Here is a 17,161-nt window from a genome sequence, read left to right on the forward strand (position 1 = left end):
GGCGGCTTCTCATTGGACGGCGATCGGGGCGGGCCCGGGGCGGCGGGCGGCACCATGTTGGGGAGCTGGCGGCGGCGCCGGCCGGGCTATGGAGCGGGGCACGGTGAGAGCGGGGATGGGCGGCGGCGGCGGGGAGCAGCGGGCAGCGGGAGGAGGACCGCTCCGCTCTGCTCCGCTCCGCATCTGCCTGCGTGGCTCAGGGGGTTGGCGGCACCTGAGGGCGGGCACGCCCCTGCCCCGGGCGCTGCGGGGCTCGGGGGAGCGCCTCCGGCCTGGGAGCCCTCAGGGTGCGTGTGTGTGAGAGTGTGTGAGAGTGTGCGTGTGGCGGGAAGGCGGAGCCGTTAGGACCGTTACGGCCGTTGGGCAGAGGCGCGCGCCGCGGCTGAGGGAGCAGCACCTGCACGGCCTCGAGCTGCCATGCGGGCGCTCACCGCCTTCAGAGGGCAACCTCACGCCGCAGCCCTTCTGACCGCACTGCGCTCTCTCTCGTTGGAAGCTGGAGGTTTAGTTCTCCTTGTATAAAGAAAAGTTGGCGTATAGGCTGTCAGTGAGGTTTTGCCTGCAGATAAGTGGGGATTTTTACAGAAAAAGAGAGGCAGGTGGAGCTTTGTGTGCTGGATTACCAACTAGTGCACGGCACAGCGTGCAGAGAGTGGAAGTGACAGAATGAGGTGACAAATCTAAGCAAAGGTCTGCGGGCCTTTTCGTAGGAGGTTCCAAAAGGCGTAGGGAAAGAAAATGTGTGTTTGAACAGGAATTAGAGCATGCATAACCGTGTTTGTTTCAGGTTGTCGTCTGCTCAAACCTTGGTGTTTTCTGTCCTGCTGTCAACAGAGCAAACTTCTGCACCGCTCGGACCTTTTCATCATTTGGAGCACATTGCTCAGAGATGCCTCAGAGATGGCTGCCCAGCTGGCTGTGCTCTGCTGGCTTTGGAGGCTGCTGGCTGTACCTGTGGGCTCGCTGCTATTTGTAGCCTGTAGCATGCTTCAGTTAGGTGTTTGTGTGCGTGGTGAGCCCACCGTCATAGAATTGCTCGGTTGGAAAAGACCTTAAAGATCATCAAGTCCAACTGCAACCTAACCGTAATAACCTAACCGTGGTAATTAGCAGATGCTGTCCTTTAGATATTGACTTGGAAGGCTCATTAGTTGCTGAGAATACAGACCTGGCTGTAATGAGAGGCAGAATTGATCAGGAAATCACCTGGTGAAATGGTGAAAATCTAAAAGTATTTTTGGTGTAGACCTGCTGGTTAACGGTGGTATTGAAAAGCTGGTGTGGTTGTTTGTTTCTGTTTTTCTGCTTGATCACAAGTATGGGAAAGCAATAGAGAGGGAAGTAGATTTTTTTCTGTACTGTGTCATGGAGGTGGAGTTTGGGTGATAAAGCAACAGATTCTTTGAGTTACGTCTTCTGTCCAATAGTGCTAGCTGGAGAGAGTGGGGAAAAAAAAAATACAAAGAATACAGCAGCTTTAGAGTCACCTGAGCTTAGAGAGAGATGAGTGTTGGCTGCCCTGCAGTGGGAGGAAGGTGTGTTGTTCTGGGTTACTCTGTTGTTGTGATGTGTTAGCTCTAGTTGTAGGCTTAAACGTTGTTTGCCTTTCCCTGCTCTGATGCCTTTTGGTATTAAGGATGCATGGTATCATTTCAGACTTCTCATGCTCCTGATGTACAGCTAAGTGGTTTCTTTGTCCCTTTGCTCCTTTTTGTCCAGTGTGGGGATTCTTGTTTTGTCTTCCCCATTTGCTTCTGAAACCATTTCCTTGTTGGATCTCCTCAAAGCTTACCTCGGTCCCTTACTTTCTCATTGACCCTTTTGCCCTTTGTTCCATGAGTTCTCTCTCCTTATTTTCCCCCTTTGAAAAAAATGACATTGTAGCCATTATTTTCCCTGTTTCTGTGGCCACCCTTCCCATCTCCGTCCTTGTTCCAGGACCAGCTTCATATGTCCCAAGCTCTCATAATCCTCTTTTTTAATCTGTTGTGACAAGGGCTTATACTTTTCATTTGAAATAAATTAGTTGTCCTTTTGGGAGAAATTAATTTCTTTCCAAACCAGATAAATATTTTCTTACAGTACCCCAGTGCTGTCACTCTTACGATCTTGAATTTAAGACAATAAAGATGAAGCTCTTGCTCCATGGTAAACTCGTTCACGGAAAGATTGATTTTTGTTGGCTCGCTTCGTACAGCAATGAGCATCACATTGGCACTAACGAGTAATGTGCAGGCTCTGCAGCTAGTGTGCAAAATCGATCTCATAGCAACCTCAGGGGTGCTTGGTTGATTCTGGGAGAAAAGCAACTGATGTCTCTTTCTGGCAGATGTCATAAGGAGTCAGTGGGCTCACCTGCTCGGAGCTGCAGAGAGCAGAGCCGCGGTCTGGGCTCCGTCAGAGCATGAGGAGGAGTCCTATAGCATGGGAAGGAAGCTTTGCTTTTTCAGCTAAGGGAATTACTGAAACATCTCATAGCAAATATTTAATTCCTTTTGCTAGCTTCTATCTACATAGTTGGAGGCTTTCAGCCAGAATTAGTTTGAGCTGTCACAACGGATGAGCGAAGTAAATGACCTTTAATTAAAGTGGTGGCAATAGTTGTGTTCTCCCCCCCTCTCTCCAGCCCAAACCACCCCTAGCGAAATGCCTGAAAATCAGTTCTAGGAAATGGAGTACCCAACTTGAGTGTCAGAGCTAGGAATGGCTTAATGCCTTCTATCCAGTGCTTTACTTGACCAACACTGGGCTGTGAGGCTTTCCTAAAACATATGTGTGGATGGATACGTATCTCACAATAAGGAGTGACCATTGTGAAAGGAATGGATGTTCTCCTGTGCAGCTTCTTGAAAACTAATGGATTTGTGAAATGGATGAAAGAAGGTACTGATAACAGCAGTGTTCAAAATGATCTAGAATTACTTATTTTAAAGAAATGAAGTTATGAAATTGTGACTGGGGACTCAGATGTAGCCTGATCTGCTTTGTTTTCTTCAGGCTTAAGAATAATATTATTATTTAGGGCTCTCTGAAATACTTTCCTTTTTGTTTTTGTCAGTCAGGGCTCTGGGGTCAGCTATGTCTTCCTTGCCTGTGCTTCTTGTTATCATGCTGGCAGCATGCAGTATGCAAATGGACGTGCTGTTTGCAGAAATACAGGCTGCCTCCACAGAACGGAGAAGAGCAATGATTTGTTTTAATTACCATATAAACGTCTGGCTTGTTGTCTTTCACTATTTGTACAAGCACTTATTTTCCAGTAGATTAAAGTTAACATCACGTGGTTAGCACATGACCACAGTGCTAGTTAAAGCACCCCTGAAGCTTGATAGGCTTCTTTCTCCCTGTTCTTTACTCTCCATGGTGTTTTTCTGTTGCTGTGGCTGTTAAGCCCCATGTCCACATTTCACTTTTAACTCGTTGTCATTAGGAGATTTTGTGGATGGGTTTTGTAGGAAGTGTTCAAGAGGCAAAATGGGTAGCTTAGGAAAGGCTCAGCTGAACTGAGCTGTCACCTGGAGCAGGACTGTGGTGGCAAAGTGGTGCTGATGGAAAATGCTGTTTCTGAAAATAGGATGGCCTGCTGGTTGACCGTGGAATGTCCACGTCCCTGCTGGTGGGCTGCTTCCAGAAGATTCAGCCACTTATCCTTTGTTGTACTGGTGTGGGCTGTAGTTTCACCTACACATTCAGGTATCCTCAGCACTGCTGCCAGGAGAAATGTTTGCTCTTGCAGCATCCCCTCCTCAGATGTTTGTGCAACTCTCGGGAACCACGTGGGGGGGAAGTGGTCCGGCTTTAACGCTCATCAGGTCTTGCACGAAGGCGGAAAGGATGTGAGCATAGGACCCCTCTCCAGTGGCAGTGCTGGCGCGCCATCTCACAGAGACAGATGGGCTGTGCTGTGTCATCTCCCATTACTGGAGCTTCTGTGCCTTCTCCCTTTTCTCTCCAGCTTTTTGAGTTGGCTCAACACTGGCAAAGGCAGCTCACGTCAGGGTGGATCAGCCTGGATCCTTGGGCTGTCTGGTGGCTGCAGAGACACTGCGGCCCTGGTGAGCTGTGCAGGCAGGGCACGATGGCTGTGCACCACTGCAGGTTACAGGTTTGTTGAGAGGTGAGGCATCTCTTGCAGCACCATTAGAACAGTGTGAATTTAACTGTGCTCTGGGTAAGTTTTCTGGGACAAGGTAATGCTAGTGTTTCCTGTTTTTCTTCTTGTTAATTGAATTGTTGAACTGAATCTCAATTGTTGAGATTACAGATATTCTGCTTTCTTTTTTTTTTTTGTGGTTACTGGTGTTATGGTTGACTGCATAAGATATATAGTTAACCACAAGAAAGTGAAGTTGTCACTTTAAGAATAGAGGAGAGATGAGTAAATTGTAATGGTTACAAATCAAAGGTAATAAATTAAGCCTGTTGTGTGCTTAAGTCTTAACACCTTCAGGAAATGAGGCAGTGAAGCTGCTGTAACTGATTGTTAGATGTCAGAGGGCCAACCTGGCACATCTCTCTTGAGAGACATATCTCTAGGAAACTGGAAGTCATGTGTTCTACTGATGGAAGGGTGTTTGTGAAATTGGAGCCATCAGCCGAAACTACAGCAAAAGTCTCTGCTGTTGTAGTTGCAGCTAGCAGCACACTGTTGTGATTTTGGCTCCATAGAGACGGTTTCAGGCAAGTTCCCCTTCTGTGTGTATACAGGCTACAGGGAGGCAGTAAAACATAACAGAAATGCTTGGGCTTTAGGATACAAGTGTAGGTAATCCAGGCTTATGTGCCAGGAATGGATTGATTTTTAGCTTGTGGGAAGGCAATCTTTTAAGTTTGTGTTTTGTTTACTTTCAGGAGTTCCAGGAGATGCTTCAGTGGCAGTCTGTCTTTTACAATGCAAGTTACGAATGAAATTTAGTAACTAACAGCCCGCTCCTCACCTGATCTCCAATAGACTTCCCGAACAGTCAGAAGGGGCGAGAGGAGAGGGGCCCGAGGTCACCATGAAGCTAAAGCAGCGAGTCGTGCTGTTGGCCATCCTCCTTGTCATCTTCATTTTCACAAAAGTTTTCCTCATTGACAACCTGGACACCTCAGCTGCCAACCGGGAGGACCAGCGCGCCTTTCACCGCATGATGGCCAGCCTGCGTGTAGAACTGGACCCCCGGCTCGACCACACCTTGCAGTCCCCATGGGAGATCGCGGCCCAATGGGTCGTGCCCCGTGAGGTGTACCCCGAGGAGACGCCCGAGCTGGGGGCTGTTATGCATGCCATGTCAACAAAGAAAATCATCAAAGCTGACGTGGGATACAAAGGGACCCAGCTGAAAGCTTTGCTAATACTTGAAGGAGGACAGAAGGTTGTTTTCAAACCTAAGAGGTAAATATTCTCTCCAGTGGCGGAGTTAATAGCTGCCCTACTTATTTACGTTGTTGCGTTCATCTACGTTACAAATTTGCAGGCAAACAGAAAGGTCATTCTGTTACTTGTGAGACAGTAGAGAGCCTTGCTGGTCTCCTAGTTACCTGAGGTTACTGAGCCAGTTGTCTCTGGCTGTACAGCTTGAAACAGCCTTTAGGAATGTTAATTAAACCTGATGGTGCTGAGGAGCATCTTCCTTATTCTGGAAGTGCTGGTTCTGGAGTGTGGAGGGGCTTTCTTGATAAAAGTCTCACTAAGGTGCCATGGGGGAATGCGGTTCAGGAATAGGGAAGGAATGAAAGTTCACAGTGGTCTTAAAAGCGTATCTGGGTGTCTGGTGCAGCTGTGTTCAGACTGTAAAAATGACTTGTAGGTCAGAGCAAAAACCCCTGCATTTCTTGGCTGCCAATGTTGAGTACTGGAGGAGCAAATTAAGAATGGGCAAGCAGTGATACTTCCTTGGTGTGGCCTCTATTTATGGTGACCCGAAGGGAAATTTGACATGATGGAATGCTTATGAAATCTTGAGCCCATCTATAAAGCTTTTTGAACTGCTTGCCTTCGGGGAAAGGAACGAGAAGAAAAGAAAAAGATGTGAGAATGTAAGGTAGGTGTGTCTTATGAGTGCATTGCAAATTTCAAGTGTCATCACAGGGTGATAGGTATCTCTACAAAGGATATTGGATTGAGGAGCATAAAGATTTTCTGTCATGTTAATGAGTGATTAGAGAATGAATGAGGAAAAACATCTGCCCTTCACTTCTGGAGTTTGCAGCCCTGTTTCCACGTGGTCATTTACTGACCCGGGTTTAACTGTAAAAGGTTTAACTGTCTGAACCTTTCACACGGGTGCTGGTGGCACAGCAGGCAGTGTGACCAGTGAAGGCACTGACAAGGCATGGCATTTCTGTAGTGTTTTCTGTATAAGTGGGTGCTATAAAGAATATCACCAAGCATTGAATTACATCCCAATAATGGAATACGTGTGCAAGCAAGCGCAGTGACTGTTCAGCAAGAAGAACTTGTGCTTCTGGGAGTGTTTACAGGAATGCCAGGCAGTTTATAGAGTGCTAGGTAATATGGCCACAGGTAAGGACAGATGGACGGCCTTGTGTTCTGTTTGCAGCTGCAGAATAGCTGCTCTTGTAGGTAGTCTTGTACTGTCACTGCAAGATTGTCATTGCTTAGCTAGCTTTTGGCCTGAACCGTGTATGGAAGTTACTGTAGTAAACAACTTTTTTGAGTGTGCTTACTGACTGGAAAAGAATGGATTCTCTTGATTTGCTACCTCTGCCCAGGGAAATACTTGATGCCTACTGTGCGTGGAGATTGTGTTGATTGTGTTTTGCCAATACATTTTAGCTGTGCAGCTTCCAAAATGTGATCATGCTTTCACAAGTCTGCTGTAAGTGTATACAAAAGACCTGGCTTTGAGCCAGCGTTCTGAAGGTGGCTATCTCATTTAACAATTACTCAAAATCTAGCTTAAGTGAACAGTGATTAATGGTTGCTACCATTACATGCCAGTGGTTTATGTGAAGTTGCTTGTTTGGAGCAACTGTCAAATTTGGAAGGAATCTCTCAAATCCTCCTTCTAAAGCCTGCATGCCATCTAGCACTGGTTAATTCTTGAGCTGCTGTGCAGAGAAGCCAAAGCATTTACTCAGGCTGATGAAATGTTGTCTGGCTCCAGAGATCTTCTCTGCGTAGAGTTAAAACATCAGAACCCTGTGGCTTCACTTCCACTGCTACTGCTTGGGCCCCAGGTCATTTGAAAAAACATCCATTTTACACAGATTCATAGCTGGAAATGAGAAAATCTGTAAGATGATTTTACCTTACTTTACGTGACAGTGTATTTTGTTTCACCCATTTGCTCAGTATTTTATTAAATTGTTATTTTATGCTTATCTGAAGAATGCTTCTTTAGCAAGTCTAGGCCTGATTCAGATGACGTGAATCTCTGACACTTCTCAGCTTTGACTACTTAAGTGACATCTTTTTTTTTTTTTTTTTTTTTAAAAAGGCTGCTGTTGTGATGCATGTCGAATTTCTATTTCTTGTTGGTAATTGTCTCTTCTCCACCAAAATAAATGGCCTTTTTGTATCCTGCATTCTTAGACTCACGCTTGCTGATCCTTTAACTGCTAAAGATAGCGTTTGACATTTCTGCCACAATATCAGGTTTTATTTTCATGTTCATCTACAATCCATTCTAACCCCGAAATCGTTTGCAGAGATGCTGTTTTCCAGTATAAGTAGGCCCCTGTTCTGTAGCTGGATCTATATTCTTTGTTTTTAGATGTGGCTTGGCATATGGTTGAATTAAAACTCATCAGTTTCAATGGGCCCCTGCTTCCAAGCTCTTGAGACCACTGTAAATTACTTATCTTTCCTCTTTATTTACTACTTCAGTGGTTTGTATTCGATTCAAAATCATTAATAATTTTCCTTCTCCCATAGGCAGTCATTTTGAAAGTGACCCAGAGAGCGTTTAACTTAGCACTGTTCTTGCACTTGTTACTCTGAACAGCTGAACTGATGGAAATCCTGCATGAATCATTCTTTCTTACTTCAATTACAGGTATGCCAGGGATTACGTAGTGGAAGGAGAACCGTATGCTGGCTACGACAGACACAATGCAGAAGTGGCAGCCTTTCACTTGGATAGGTATGGAACTATTGAGCTACCTGGTTTTATTACCTGTGTTAAGGGCTTTTTCAGTCCCTTGACAAATACACCTCAGGTGTGAGCTGTTTCTCACCTGCCAATATGTCACGTTACTTTAGGGTTAAAATGATAAGGGTTTTTTGTGAAACTGCATTTCAAAGATCTATGCAGATTGCTGTCATTAAAGATTTTTGTGAGGTGTTTGAAAAGGAGGCTGAGCACTGAAACCACTGATGCATCATATTTGGAAGAATCTCTTGTTGGATGTGTACCCCTGTGTTCTTGTATTCTTCAAGAATACTCAGCAAAGTCCCTGTGCCCTCAGAACTAGCATGTACATTAGTTGTTGCTGACAACTACATATTTTGGCCCAAGATGCCATTGTGTCAGAAAGGACCTGAGTGGCACTGTGTGTTAATCTCTGATGGAGGGGCTGTGCAGCCCAGGGTTCTGGGCTTTCAGCTGTGAGCTTGAGGCAACAGCAACAGGTTTTCCAGATCTAAGTTCTGCATTTATTTACTTGTAATGCCCACATTTTCTCAAACTTGCTTATCTGTATTTGCTGTGAGTTTTGTCTTCATGCATGTCTTCTGCTTTCAGACAGGTGCCTGTTCTTAGAGTTATTTTGTACTTACGGGACTTATTTGTTGCCTATCCATAACAAACAAAACCAACAAAAAAACCCCACGCTACAAATGAAACAAAGCCACAGCTGTTAATGAGAGACTCTTCCATTGTTGCTGCATTGATTGTCCCTTGTTCAAAGGCCAGACTCCTAGACTGTGTACTTTCAAGTATGATTGAATTGGTCTTAAGCATGACATTTTATTAGGTAGAGATTCCCACAAGTAGATGATTTTTGCATGTGACCAGTCCGAAGACCATATGGTTGTTGTTGATCCTTTTCACAAGACAGAAATAGATATTTCTGGCACAAAGTCCAGTTTTTGAGATTTGGAGTATGATGCATCCTGTGCTGCTGTGCTGCAAATGGTCTAATAAAGAACTGTCACTGATATCCTGTAAAGTGAGGCTGACATGCAGGCACTTCAGGAAAAGGAGTTTCCTTTCTTTGCCTTGGAGCAACAAGGAGGTTGCTGCTGTATTCCAACTTTATTCCCAGGTCTCAAATCATCTTGATTTCACACAACAGCACAGAGACAGACAGTGTATTGTTTGGTTATTTTTAATTCAATCTGCTCTCCGTGTTGTTCATTCTCATTCTTCATCTTGTGTTTTGCTTTTTTTTTTTTCTTCCCTTTTTCCCCCAAATCAGGATTCTGGGTTTCCGACGAGCTCCACTGGTGGTTGGCAGGTTTGTGAATCTACGAACAGAGATCAAACCAGTTGCCACAGAGCAGCTTCTGGGTACCTTCATGACTGTGGGTAAGTGGATTCCGTGGATTCTCCAACCAAGTGAAGAAGAATGCTTAATGAAAAAAGAACTGTGGGATTCTGACACAGTTACAGAACAGTTAACTATGATACAGGAAGCTGGTAAGCCTCTTTCTGTGCCAGAAGAGATCGTCATGCTTGTGTAACCCCATTTGGCGGGGGAGGAGAGCCTCATTTTCTCCAAGTAGTTTTTCATCTGTAATTTTTGTGTTCCCTAATGCTGCTGTTACAGATGAGGATTTTTTGAGTAAGAAATGTATTTATTTTCCAGAAGCTGTTAGAAAAGTCTGTGATGAGACCTGAAAGGAAAAAAATGGAATTGTATTTAATGTGAACACAGTGGTTATTTGGGATAATTGATAGAGCTGGTGCATTGGTTGATGTTCAGTGTTGTTTGTGCCACATCAGACTCTGGTAAGCATTCATAACCGTGTCAGAACTTCCTTATGTTGCTTACAGTAATAATGCTGTGATAATGTAATGGTGCTCAGTAGAGATGATTAATGTGAACTCCTGCCAGGTGGTCATTAAGCACCAAGAAGGAGTGCAGCCTTAACTCCTTCAGGCTCCTCATGAAATTCCTAATGGCTGCTGGTTCTTTCTTGATGGGATGAATTAAGTGATGGTTGTTCTTTACAGCAGATGTATGTGTCTGTATGTATTTCTATTACAAGCACTGCTGGTAGTCTCACCTACTGAGTTAATGTAACACTTTCAATTATAACGTTGAACTTTCAGACGGTAACTTTGCCTTGCCAAACCTTTTGCACTCTGACTGAGTGTCTGCCACAGGCAGAATTTACTTTTTCTCGTTTCAGCCAAAATAACTAAGCAATTTCTAGCAGAAACACTGGCTTGAAAAGTATGTCTCCAAACAATTTTCATTGCCTTTGCTTAGAGTTCTTGGAACTTCTTGTTCTACAGAACATAAAGCAGAGAAATGGATGGTACTGGGGAGAAGATTGCATCGGGGGAGTATCTCTCACGTTCGCCAAAATTTCTGAGGTTTTAAAGCAGAGGTAGCTCATGAATACTCTGCTGATTTTCTAGAGCTACAGCTAAAATCTCTTAGAATTCTGTCTCTTGGTAGACCTGCTGTAAGCCATGGATAGGAAGAGAGACTTGCAGGGCTTTCCATGTAAATAGAAACCTGGTCTGCTGCAAGTTCAATGTTGTAAATGTCTTAAATGTCTGATGTTCTTCAGTTGTCCAGGTGAGATGCTAGGAGTGTAAGAGCCAGATTTGAATGAACAGGGGACCACAGAAGTCTGTCTGACTAAAGGATTGTGATGTGGGATTTGAACCTGTGGCATCAGGATGGAAAGTGAAAAACACGTGTCAGTATTTGGGGAAGATGATGATTGTAGAGCTGGAGAAAGAAAGGACAGGGAGTAAGTGTGTCCCCTCCTTGTGATACCGTTGTTGAAGAACGTTTTGGAAGAAGGCTTCTGAGAATCGAACTGGAGTTGACTTGGCAAGATTCAAGCCAAGGCAAGCTAGGAGGATGAAACAGAAAAGGCTAAGATAAATGTGTTAATCCAGGCAACTGGATTACTTTACCCTGCAGGCTTCAAAGCTCTTAAGGGACTGGAGACTGCAGGGTTTCGTTGTTCTTTTCCTGTCAGAAGACACTCAGAAACTTCTGACACTACTCTGTTCCTGGGTCTTGTGAACAACAGCTTGTTTCCTCTGCTGACTTGGCTCACGTAGCTAGGATGTATCACAGGTCTCCAACTCCTTTTGAGTTCCACTTAGTCTTTTTTTTACTACTTTCTTTTCAGTCAACTTTTTCAAGGAAGAAAATATTAAACAAACAGTGCTAAGGTTGCAAAGTCAAGTTCCCGAGGATTAGCAAGGGGTCATAAAAGCTTGGTGATAGCACAGTGTTGTATTATCTCTGTGTGATTAAAAATACAATTACTCTGGGAAAATACAATTACTCTTGCCTTTGAGTGCAAGTCCTTAATGTTGTTTTGGATGAATAGATGTCTGTTAAATCCCTTCTGAGCCTCTCCCTCTTAGAGAAAGGAAGCATGAGGTCAAGTGCAGTGAAATGCTATTGCAGGGGAGGCTCTGCTGCAACAACACGCTCCTGATTTTCCCTCAAATTAAGTTCTGCTTTTTTACGATCTTTGTTTTTTTTGAAGGTAATAACACTTGTTTCTATGGAAAGTGCTACTATTGTCGGGAAACAGAACCAGCTTGTGCAGATGGGGACATCATGGAAGGGTCAGTGACTCTCTGGCTACCAGATGTCTGGCCTCTTCAGAAGCATCGGCACCCGTGGGGTAGGACTTATCGTGAGGGCAAACTTGCCAGGTATGAGATCATGATAAGATTAATCTTTATACGTGATGATTTATTCTAGAATTGCCCTTGCAATATAACAGCCAATTAAGGAGCAGGTCTTCTCTAAACCTGGATTTTTGTCAGTGCCTTTCTTTATACAGCAGTAGAAGTCAAGAAGTCTGGGATTTAATTTAAAAGTGAGCAAGAAAGAAACCTTGATTGTTTCCCATGGTACTGAGTGCTGTCTTTTTCCTTTTTCTTGCCCCTTACGTAACTCCACCATACAGTCACTCTAAGCTATGAAGATCCAAAACTCCTGGGCCACTAAATCTGCTTTTGATACCAGCGGTGTTTGGGGACGATGCTCAGTATATGAAAACGCTTTTAGAGGAGAACAAACATGGCATCTAGTAGTCCTGTACAGTAAATGTAGGATGTTAGTGTTTAAATTGGAGTTCCATGTATTTGCCATGGCCAGAGCAGATGGAAAAGGTTACTGAGCTCCAAACCAAGTCTGTATCCATGGCAAATGGAAAGACTTTTAGTCTGTGTTCTGAAATTGCGGTTGAGTTGCAGTGATGTGATTGCCCTCGGAAGGACTCTCATCCAATGGATTCGAGAATTATTTTAAGGTATTAAATGTACAATTTGATTTCTGGGGAGCAGACATTGTCTCCTTTTCAACCAATCAAAATCAACAGTATTTAGGACACTGTCAATTACAGTACTGACTGACTGAATTTCTTGGAAATGTGTGCTTTATTGAGGAACTGGTTTTTATCTTACACTACCTGTTTATGTGTGGGTTTCCCTGTGGCACTTAATATACGCTGAAGTTTAAACTTGACTCATTCAGATCGCACAGTTCTGTCGTTCTTACTGTGTTGTGCTTTTCACTTTGAGGGCATCAGGAGAATGAAACATTCCAGGTGTCTCACTCACTTTTTTTTCTGCTTCTGGTAATTATGAAAAGAATAACCATCGGAGTTTTCTTCCTGATCTTGCTGCTTATACCCTGCCCTGAGTTGGCCTCTTGAACATAATTCATATAGTGCCATTAGTCTACATAATTTTTAATGGACATGTAATAGATAGAATCTCTGACCTTCAAAGTCCTAGGCTAATTAGATACTAAGAATGAGTAATAAATGTTGGAGAAAGATCTGTCTTGAGAATTCAATGAAAAATGAGGAGAACAGAGTATATCTCAACTTTGTTTCCAAGAGATTTAAGTACCAATCTAAAGTAAAATAAGAGAAAGAGAAACACTTGAGGGACAGAGAGTAGGTAGCAAAAAGGAAGCGTGCAAAGTACAAGGAAGAACACATTCTGAGGCTTTTGCCTTGTGGGTTTGTGCTGTAAACTGAATATGAGTTTGACCTGGATGCAAAAGAAAGAGGGAACTAGAGAAGTGCTAACAAAAGCACTGAGAAAATAATTTGTTGTTGCTTTGCTTTGGATAACTGGGGGTAAGATGGAATATGGGAGCTTAGAGTCCAGACCTTTAGAAGGTGAGGTTGGGGTGTGTGACAGTTCTAGTTGCTAAATTCTGATCTTCTCTCAGCTTTAATTAATCTGCCCATTTTTGAGCACGTCAGTTTCTCCAGCTTTTGTTTCCTCCATTTGTTTCCAGTTCACAGATGGTTGAAGGCATTGCCAGCTGCTATTTTGCAAAGGATGGTTTCATTCTTTACGTGGAAGATGTTATAGATGTACTTGTTATTTAGATTGACAGATGGAAAGGAAATATGCCAAAGATCTGGCTGTTTTGGTGGTGATGGTGGTGAATAGCTCTGAAAACTGTAAAGAAGGAAAGGGGAAAATTTAGAAACCTAGATTTGGGGAATGGGGATGTGATATTTATGTTCTGAGTCTACAGGTGTGCACATAGGCGATGTGTATGAGAAAAGGAGAGAAAAGAGAAACTTTGAATCTTGCCAGTGGAGAAGGTGAGAGATTCCAAGAGGAAAGAGGCAACTGTGAGTGAAAGAGAACGAGCATACATGGGGCCCTCCTCTTGTGGAGGAGCCAGTGGAGATCATCAGTAACCATGAAGAAGTTATATGCATTAGACAGGAAGAACAGTCAGGAGGTAGCTGGAAAGCAAGGCTGATGGAAGCAGACCATAGCAGTAGAAATAGACGTGATACTTGAAATCTGGATGAAATGAGAGCAGACCAGTCCTGATGGACATCCATCCGTGCCATGAGGCAGCCCAACCACTGCTGGCTTGCAAGCAGTGACTAAGCAAACTGACCTTTTCTGTTGGAAGATGGTATGAAACCTTTCATTAAAACTATGGCTTGCTCTGTACAGTGGAGCATTAACATAGATTTTACTCTTCTGATAACATTTTTGTCTAGCTCTTTCTTCTTTTAGAGTCTTTATTTCCTGCACTCCATTTTTCTCTAAACACTGACGGTTGGATACTGGGAGAGCAGTAAATACTTGTGGTGTGCGAGGATGGATCTTTCTCAAAGATTTGGTTTGATTTCTCTTGATGGCCTACAGATGGGAGTACGATGAGAGCTATTGTGATGCTGTGAAGAAGACTTCGCCCTACGACTCGGGCCCCCGCCTGCTGGATATCATTGACACAGCAATATTTGACTACTTAATTGGGAACGCTGACCGGCATCACTATGAGAGCTTTCAGGATGATGAAGGAGCCAGTATGCTCATCCTTCTGGACAATGCCAAAAGGTGAGAGTAAGGGAAATCCTGGTGGCCAGGCCTGAGCAGGTGTGGGGGCACACATTTATCTGCTCTCTCCGTTTTCTATCTTTCGCTCGCTTATTTTTCCATGAGTAATTGCTTTTGGCTTTGTTTTCCCTAGAAATCCAAAGCTTGCTATCTTAGTACTCACCAAATATTAGGAACTTTCAAAGGCTATGGTACTTTGTACTTTGCTTACGTAGGTATGATTGTTCTGGGTAAAGCCTTAGTCAAACTACAGAAACTCCCAAATTAAGTAGAACTTCTTTATTAAAAGCAGCTTTTAAAGGTTTGTTTGCTTTTCCTACCACAGAACCCCTCTCAGTTGTACTCTTTTAAGTAACGTAAGGTTATAGGTTTTGCTGTGTGAGTGCCATGGTATAAACAGGTCCCTTTATAACATCACTCTGGGTGATGTGGCATTCAATGCCTTCTGGATCTGTCTGCTCTATCAATAGAAGTTTAAAATGGGAGATAGAGCTGATACAGAGAGCAAAATATGGTAGAGGAAGAAAAACGCACTTTCAGGTGTGATAGCATTATTAGGAATATCATTTTTGCAGAACAACACATTTGAAAATATTTAAGGGACTTCATAAATCATTTTTAATATAAAAACATTAACTGGTATCAAGACAAAAATGAAGTGTGTATTAGTAACTGGGAGTAACTGATGGGAAGTCCTTCCTGAGGCCAACCTTTATTATTAAGTGTGTGATTGCTCTTTCCCCATTTCATTTCCAGATTATGGATTCCTTTCTTTCCCCCTTCCTTTGCTTCTCATGTGTCTGAAGAGGCTGAGTTGAGCATTTTATCTTTATATGTTAGCCTTTTCAGTAACACCCCTTCAATTATGTCAGCAGGATATGTTCTACCTTGAGATTGCTAAATTACTGCTGCTTTCAGATTGCTTGAGGTGAATTTGGCCAAAAAATGGCTTTCTGTATTGCTCTGGCAGTGTGCTGGGAGGATGCTAGTTTGTTAGTCCCTGGAAGTGAATATAACAGTTGAGGGTCACGACAGACCTTTCTTTATGGTACATGCTCATAGTGTTACAGAAACACTTCTGTAAACAGGCCAAGAAGTAATTTGTTTTTTTGTAAGCTTGGATAAAATTCTTTCCTCTTCTTCGAGATTAGTGCAGAGAAACAGCTTTTTAAAGCCACTAACAACAGAATTGTTGGAGCAGAGTAATGCCACACTCATAGGGTAAGTTATCTTTACTGAGGGGAAAGTTCTTTGTTGAAAGCAGTGTTACAAGGAGTAAAAAAAAAAAAAAAAAAAAGGGGGGGGGCACTTAGATGAAGATTAGAATACTATTGAATTCTTTTGGCAGATCTCCCTTAGGAAGTGTGATGGGGAAGTGTTAAGCTTGATCACCGTTTACACTGAACTGTTGATCTAAACTTGGCGGTCTAAACTGACATGTGGCTGCTGTGTCAGACAGGCAAAAGTCATGCTCTGTGTCTGCAGTACTACTTACTCCTTTCCTCCACTTTACAAGATGAACTCTATTCTTCAACTCCTCTGAAGTTTGTTTCCTGAGGTGCCTTGATCTGACGAAGAGCTAGGTACACTGATGTTTCTTCCGTGTATCTGGTATGTTAGCTGACACTGCTGAGGGTTATTTCTGTAATTGGTCGTGACCTGTTTATATTCTCATTTAAATGATTTGAGCTATTGGAGCATGAAGTTGCCTAGTATTGATTTTTGAATTCTTTACAAATCTGTTGATGTTGGGAGCAACATTGTGTTCAACTCGTTTACTTTTATTTTGCTTTTCAGCTTTGGCAACCCTGCCCTGGATGAAAGAAGCATCCTAGCTCCTCTTTATCAGTGCTGCATGTAAGTGAAGTGCAGAGATGCTGTTGACTTTACTTATGCAATTGCTGTCCTTAGATTTGCAATAAAATTACATTTGAGGCTTTCTGGCAACCTGAAAACTCATGTACAATGCTTTCCAGTTTTGAAGTACTGTGTTTGTTTGATGTGTTGTCAGCGCTCAGGAGGCTGAGAAATGCATTTTTATTAAGGGAGTAAATCAGGCAGTATAGGAAGCAGTCTCACCTCCAGGTCATTGGTTCAAATCTGTCCTTAGTCAGTATGGCAGGTTGCATCTGCAGCTGTCTGCATCCAGCTCCTGCTGGATGGAAGTTCTCACACCACAGTTACAGCTCTCCCTGATGGAAACTCAGCCTGTCTGGCAGCTGAACTGCCTTCATTTCCAAGTGTTCTGTCTAAGCAAGACTGTAGCACTGCTCAGGGTGTGGCTTGCAAAATAGCTTTCAATTTTTGCAGGTTTTTGTTTTCAGCCTTGTAAACTGTGTTTTTTGCTCATTTTTTCTAATGCCTGTGGGCAGTTGATTCCTGTTGTCCCCTCTGTCACCAGGCCACTGCTGCTTCTCATTAACAAGCAATAGATGCAAGTACCAGGAAAAAAAGTACTGTTACATCTGTTTCCTGCAGCTGTTACTTCAAGATAACATTGACCCCCTTAGACCTGCCAAAATAAGCCTCTAGCTGAGAGTTCTTTGGGGCTGTTTGCGGATGGTTCTGTCTCCTGAATCCCCTCATGACCTGGGAGTTCTGCAGAAAGCCTGAGCTCTCGCCCCTGCTTGCTCCAAGCAGGGCTCTGTGCATGCTACAGCACACCTGACCTACATTCTGAAACA

The 17,161-nt window shown here is 43.4% G+C and overlaps 2 protein-coding genes across 4 annotated transcripts in view; one reads left to right on the forward strand and one right to left on the reverse strand.

Moving 5' to 3' along the window:
* The window catches only part of FAM20B (FAM20B glycosaminoglycan xylosylkinase), a 21,744-nt gene continuing 4,583 nt past the window's right edge, over positions 1-17,161 (forward strand). Inside the window, exons 1-7 of one of the 3 annotated variants that reach the window (XM_085232246.1) lie at positions 1-103; positions 4,852-5,377; positions 8,004-8,090; positions 9,367-9,476; positions 11,633-11,804; positions 14,286-14,477; positions 16,275-16,334. In XM_085232246.1, coding sequence (XP_085088372.1) covers positions 5,001-5,377; positions 8,004-8,090; positions 9,367-9,476; positions 11,633-11,804; positions 14,286-14,477; positions 16,275-16,334 — 998 coding nt within the window. In that variant the 5' untranslated portion in view covers positions 1-103; positions 4,852-5,000. Of the gene's footprint in view, positions 104-4,653; positions 4,766-4,851; positions 5,378-8,003; positions 8,091-9,366; positions 9,477-11,632; positions 11,805-14,285; positions 14,478-16,274; positions 16,335-17,161 lie in introns of those variants that run through there. The other 2 variants (XM_085232247.1, XM_085232248.1) reach the window with 2 other exon arrangements.
* ABL2 (ABL proto-oncogene 2, non-receptor tyrosine kinase) overlaps positions 9,493-17,161 on the reverse strand; it is a 59,492-nt gene continuing 51,823 nt past the window's right edge. Inside the window, exon 12 of the mRNA XM_085232244.1 lies at positions 9,493-9,784. The gene's annotated coding sequence lies outside the window, so the exon portion shown is untranslated. The remainder of the gene's footprint in view (positions 9,785-17,161) is intronic.

The sequence above is a fragment of the Meleagris gallopavo genome, chromosome 10 (assembly GCF_905368555.1).
Source record: "Meleagris gallopavo chromosome 10, MGAL_WU_HG_1.1, whole genome shotgun sequence".
Classification (NCBI taxonomy): Eukaryota; Metazoa; Chordata; class Aves; order Galliformes; family Phasianidae; genus Meleagris; species Meleagris gallopavo.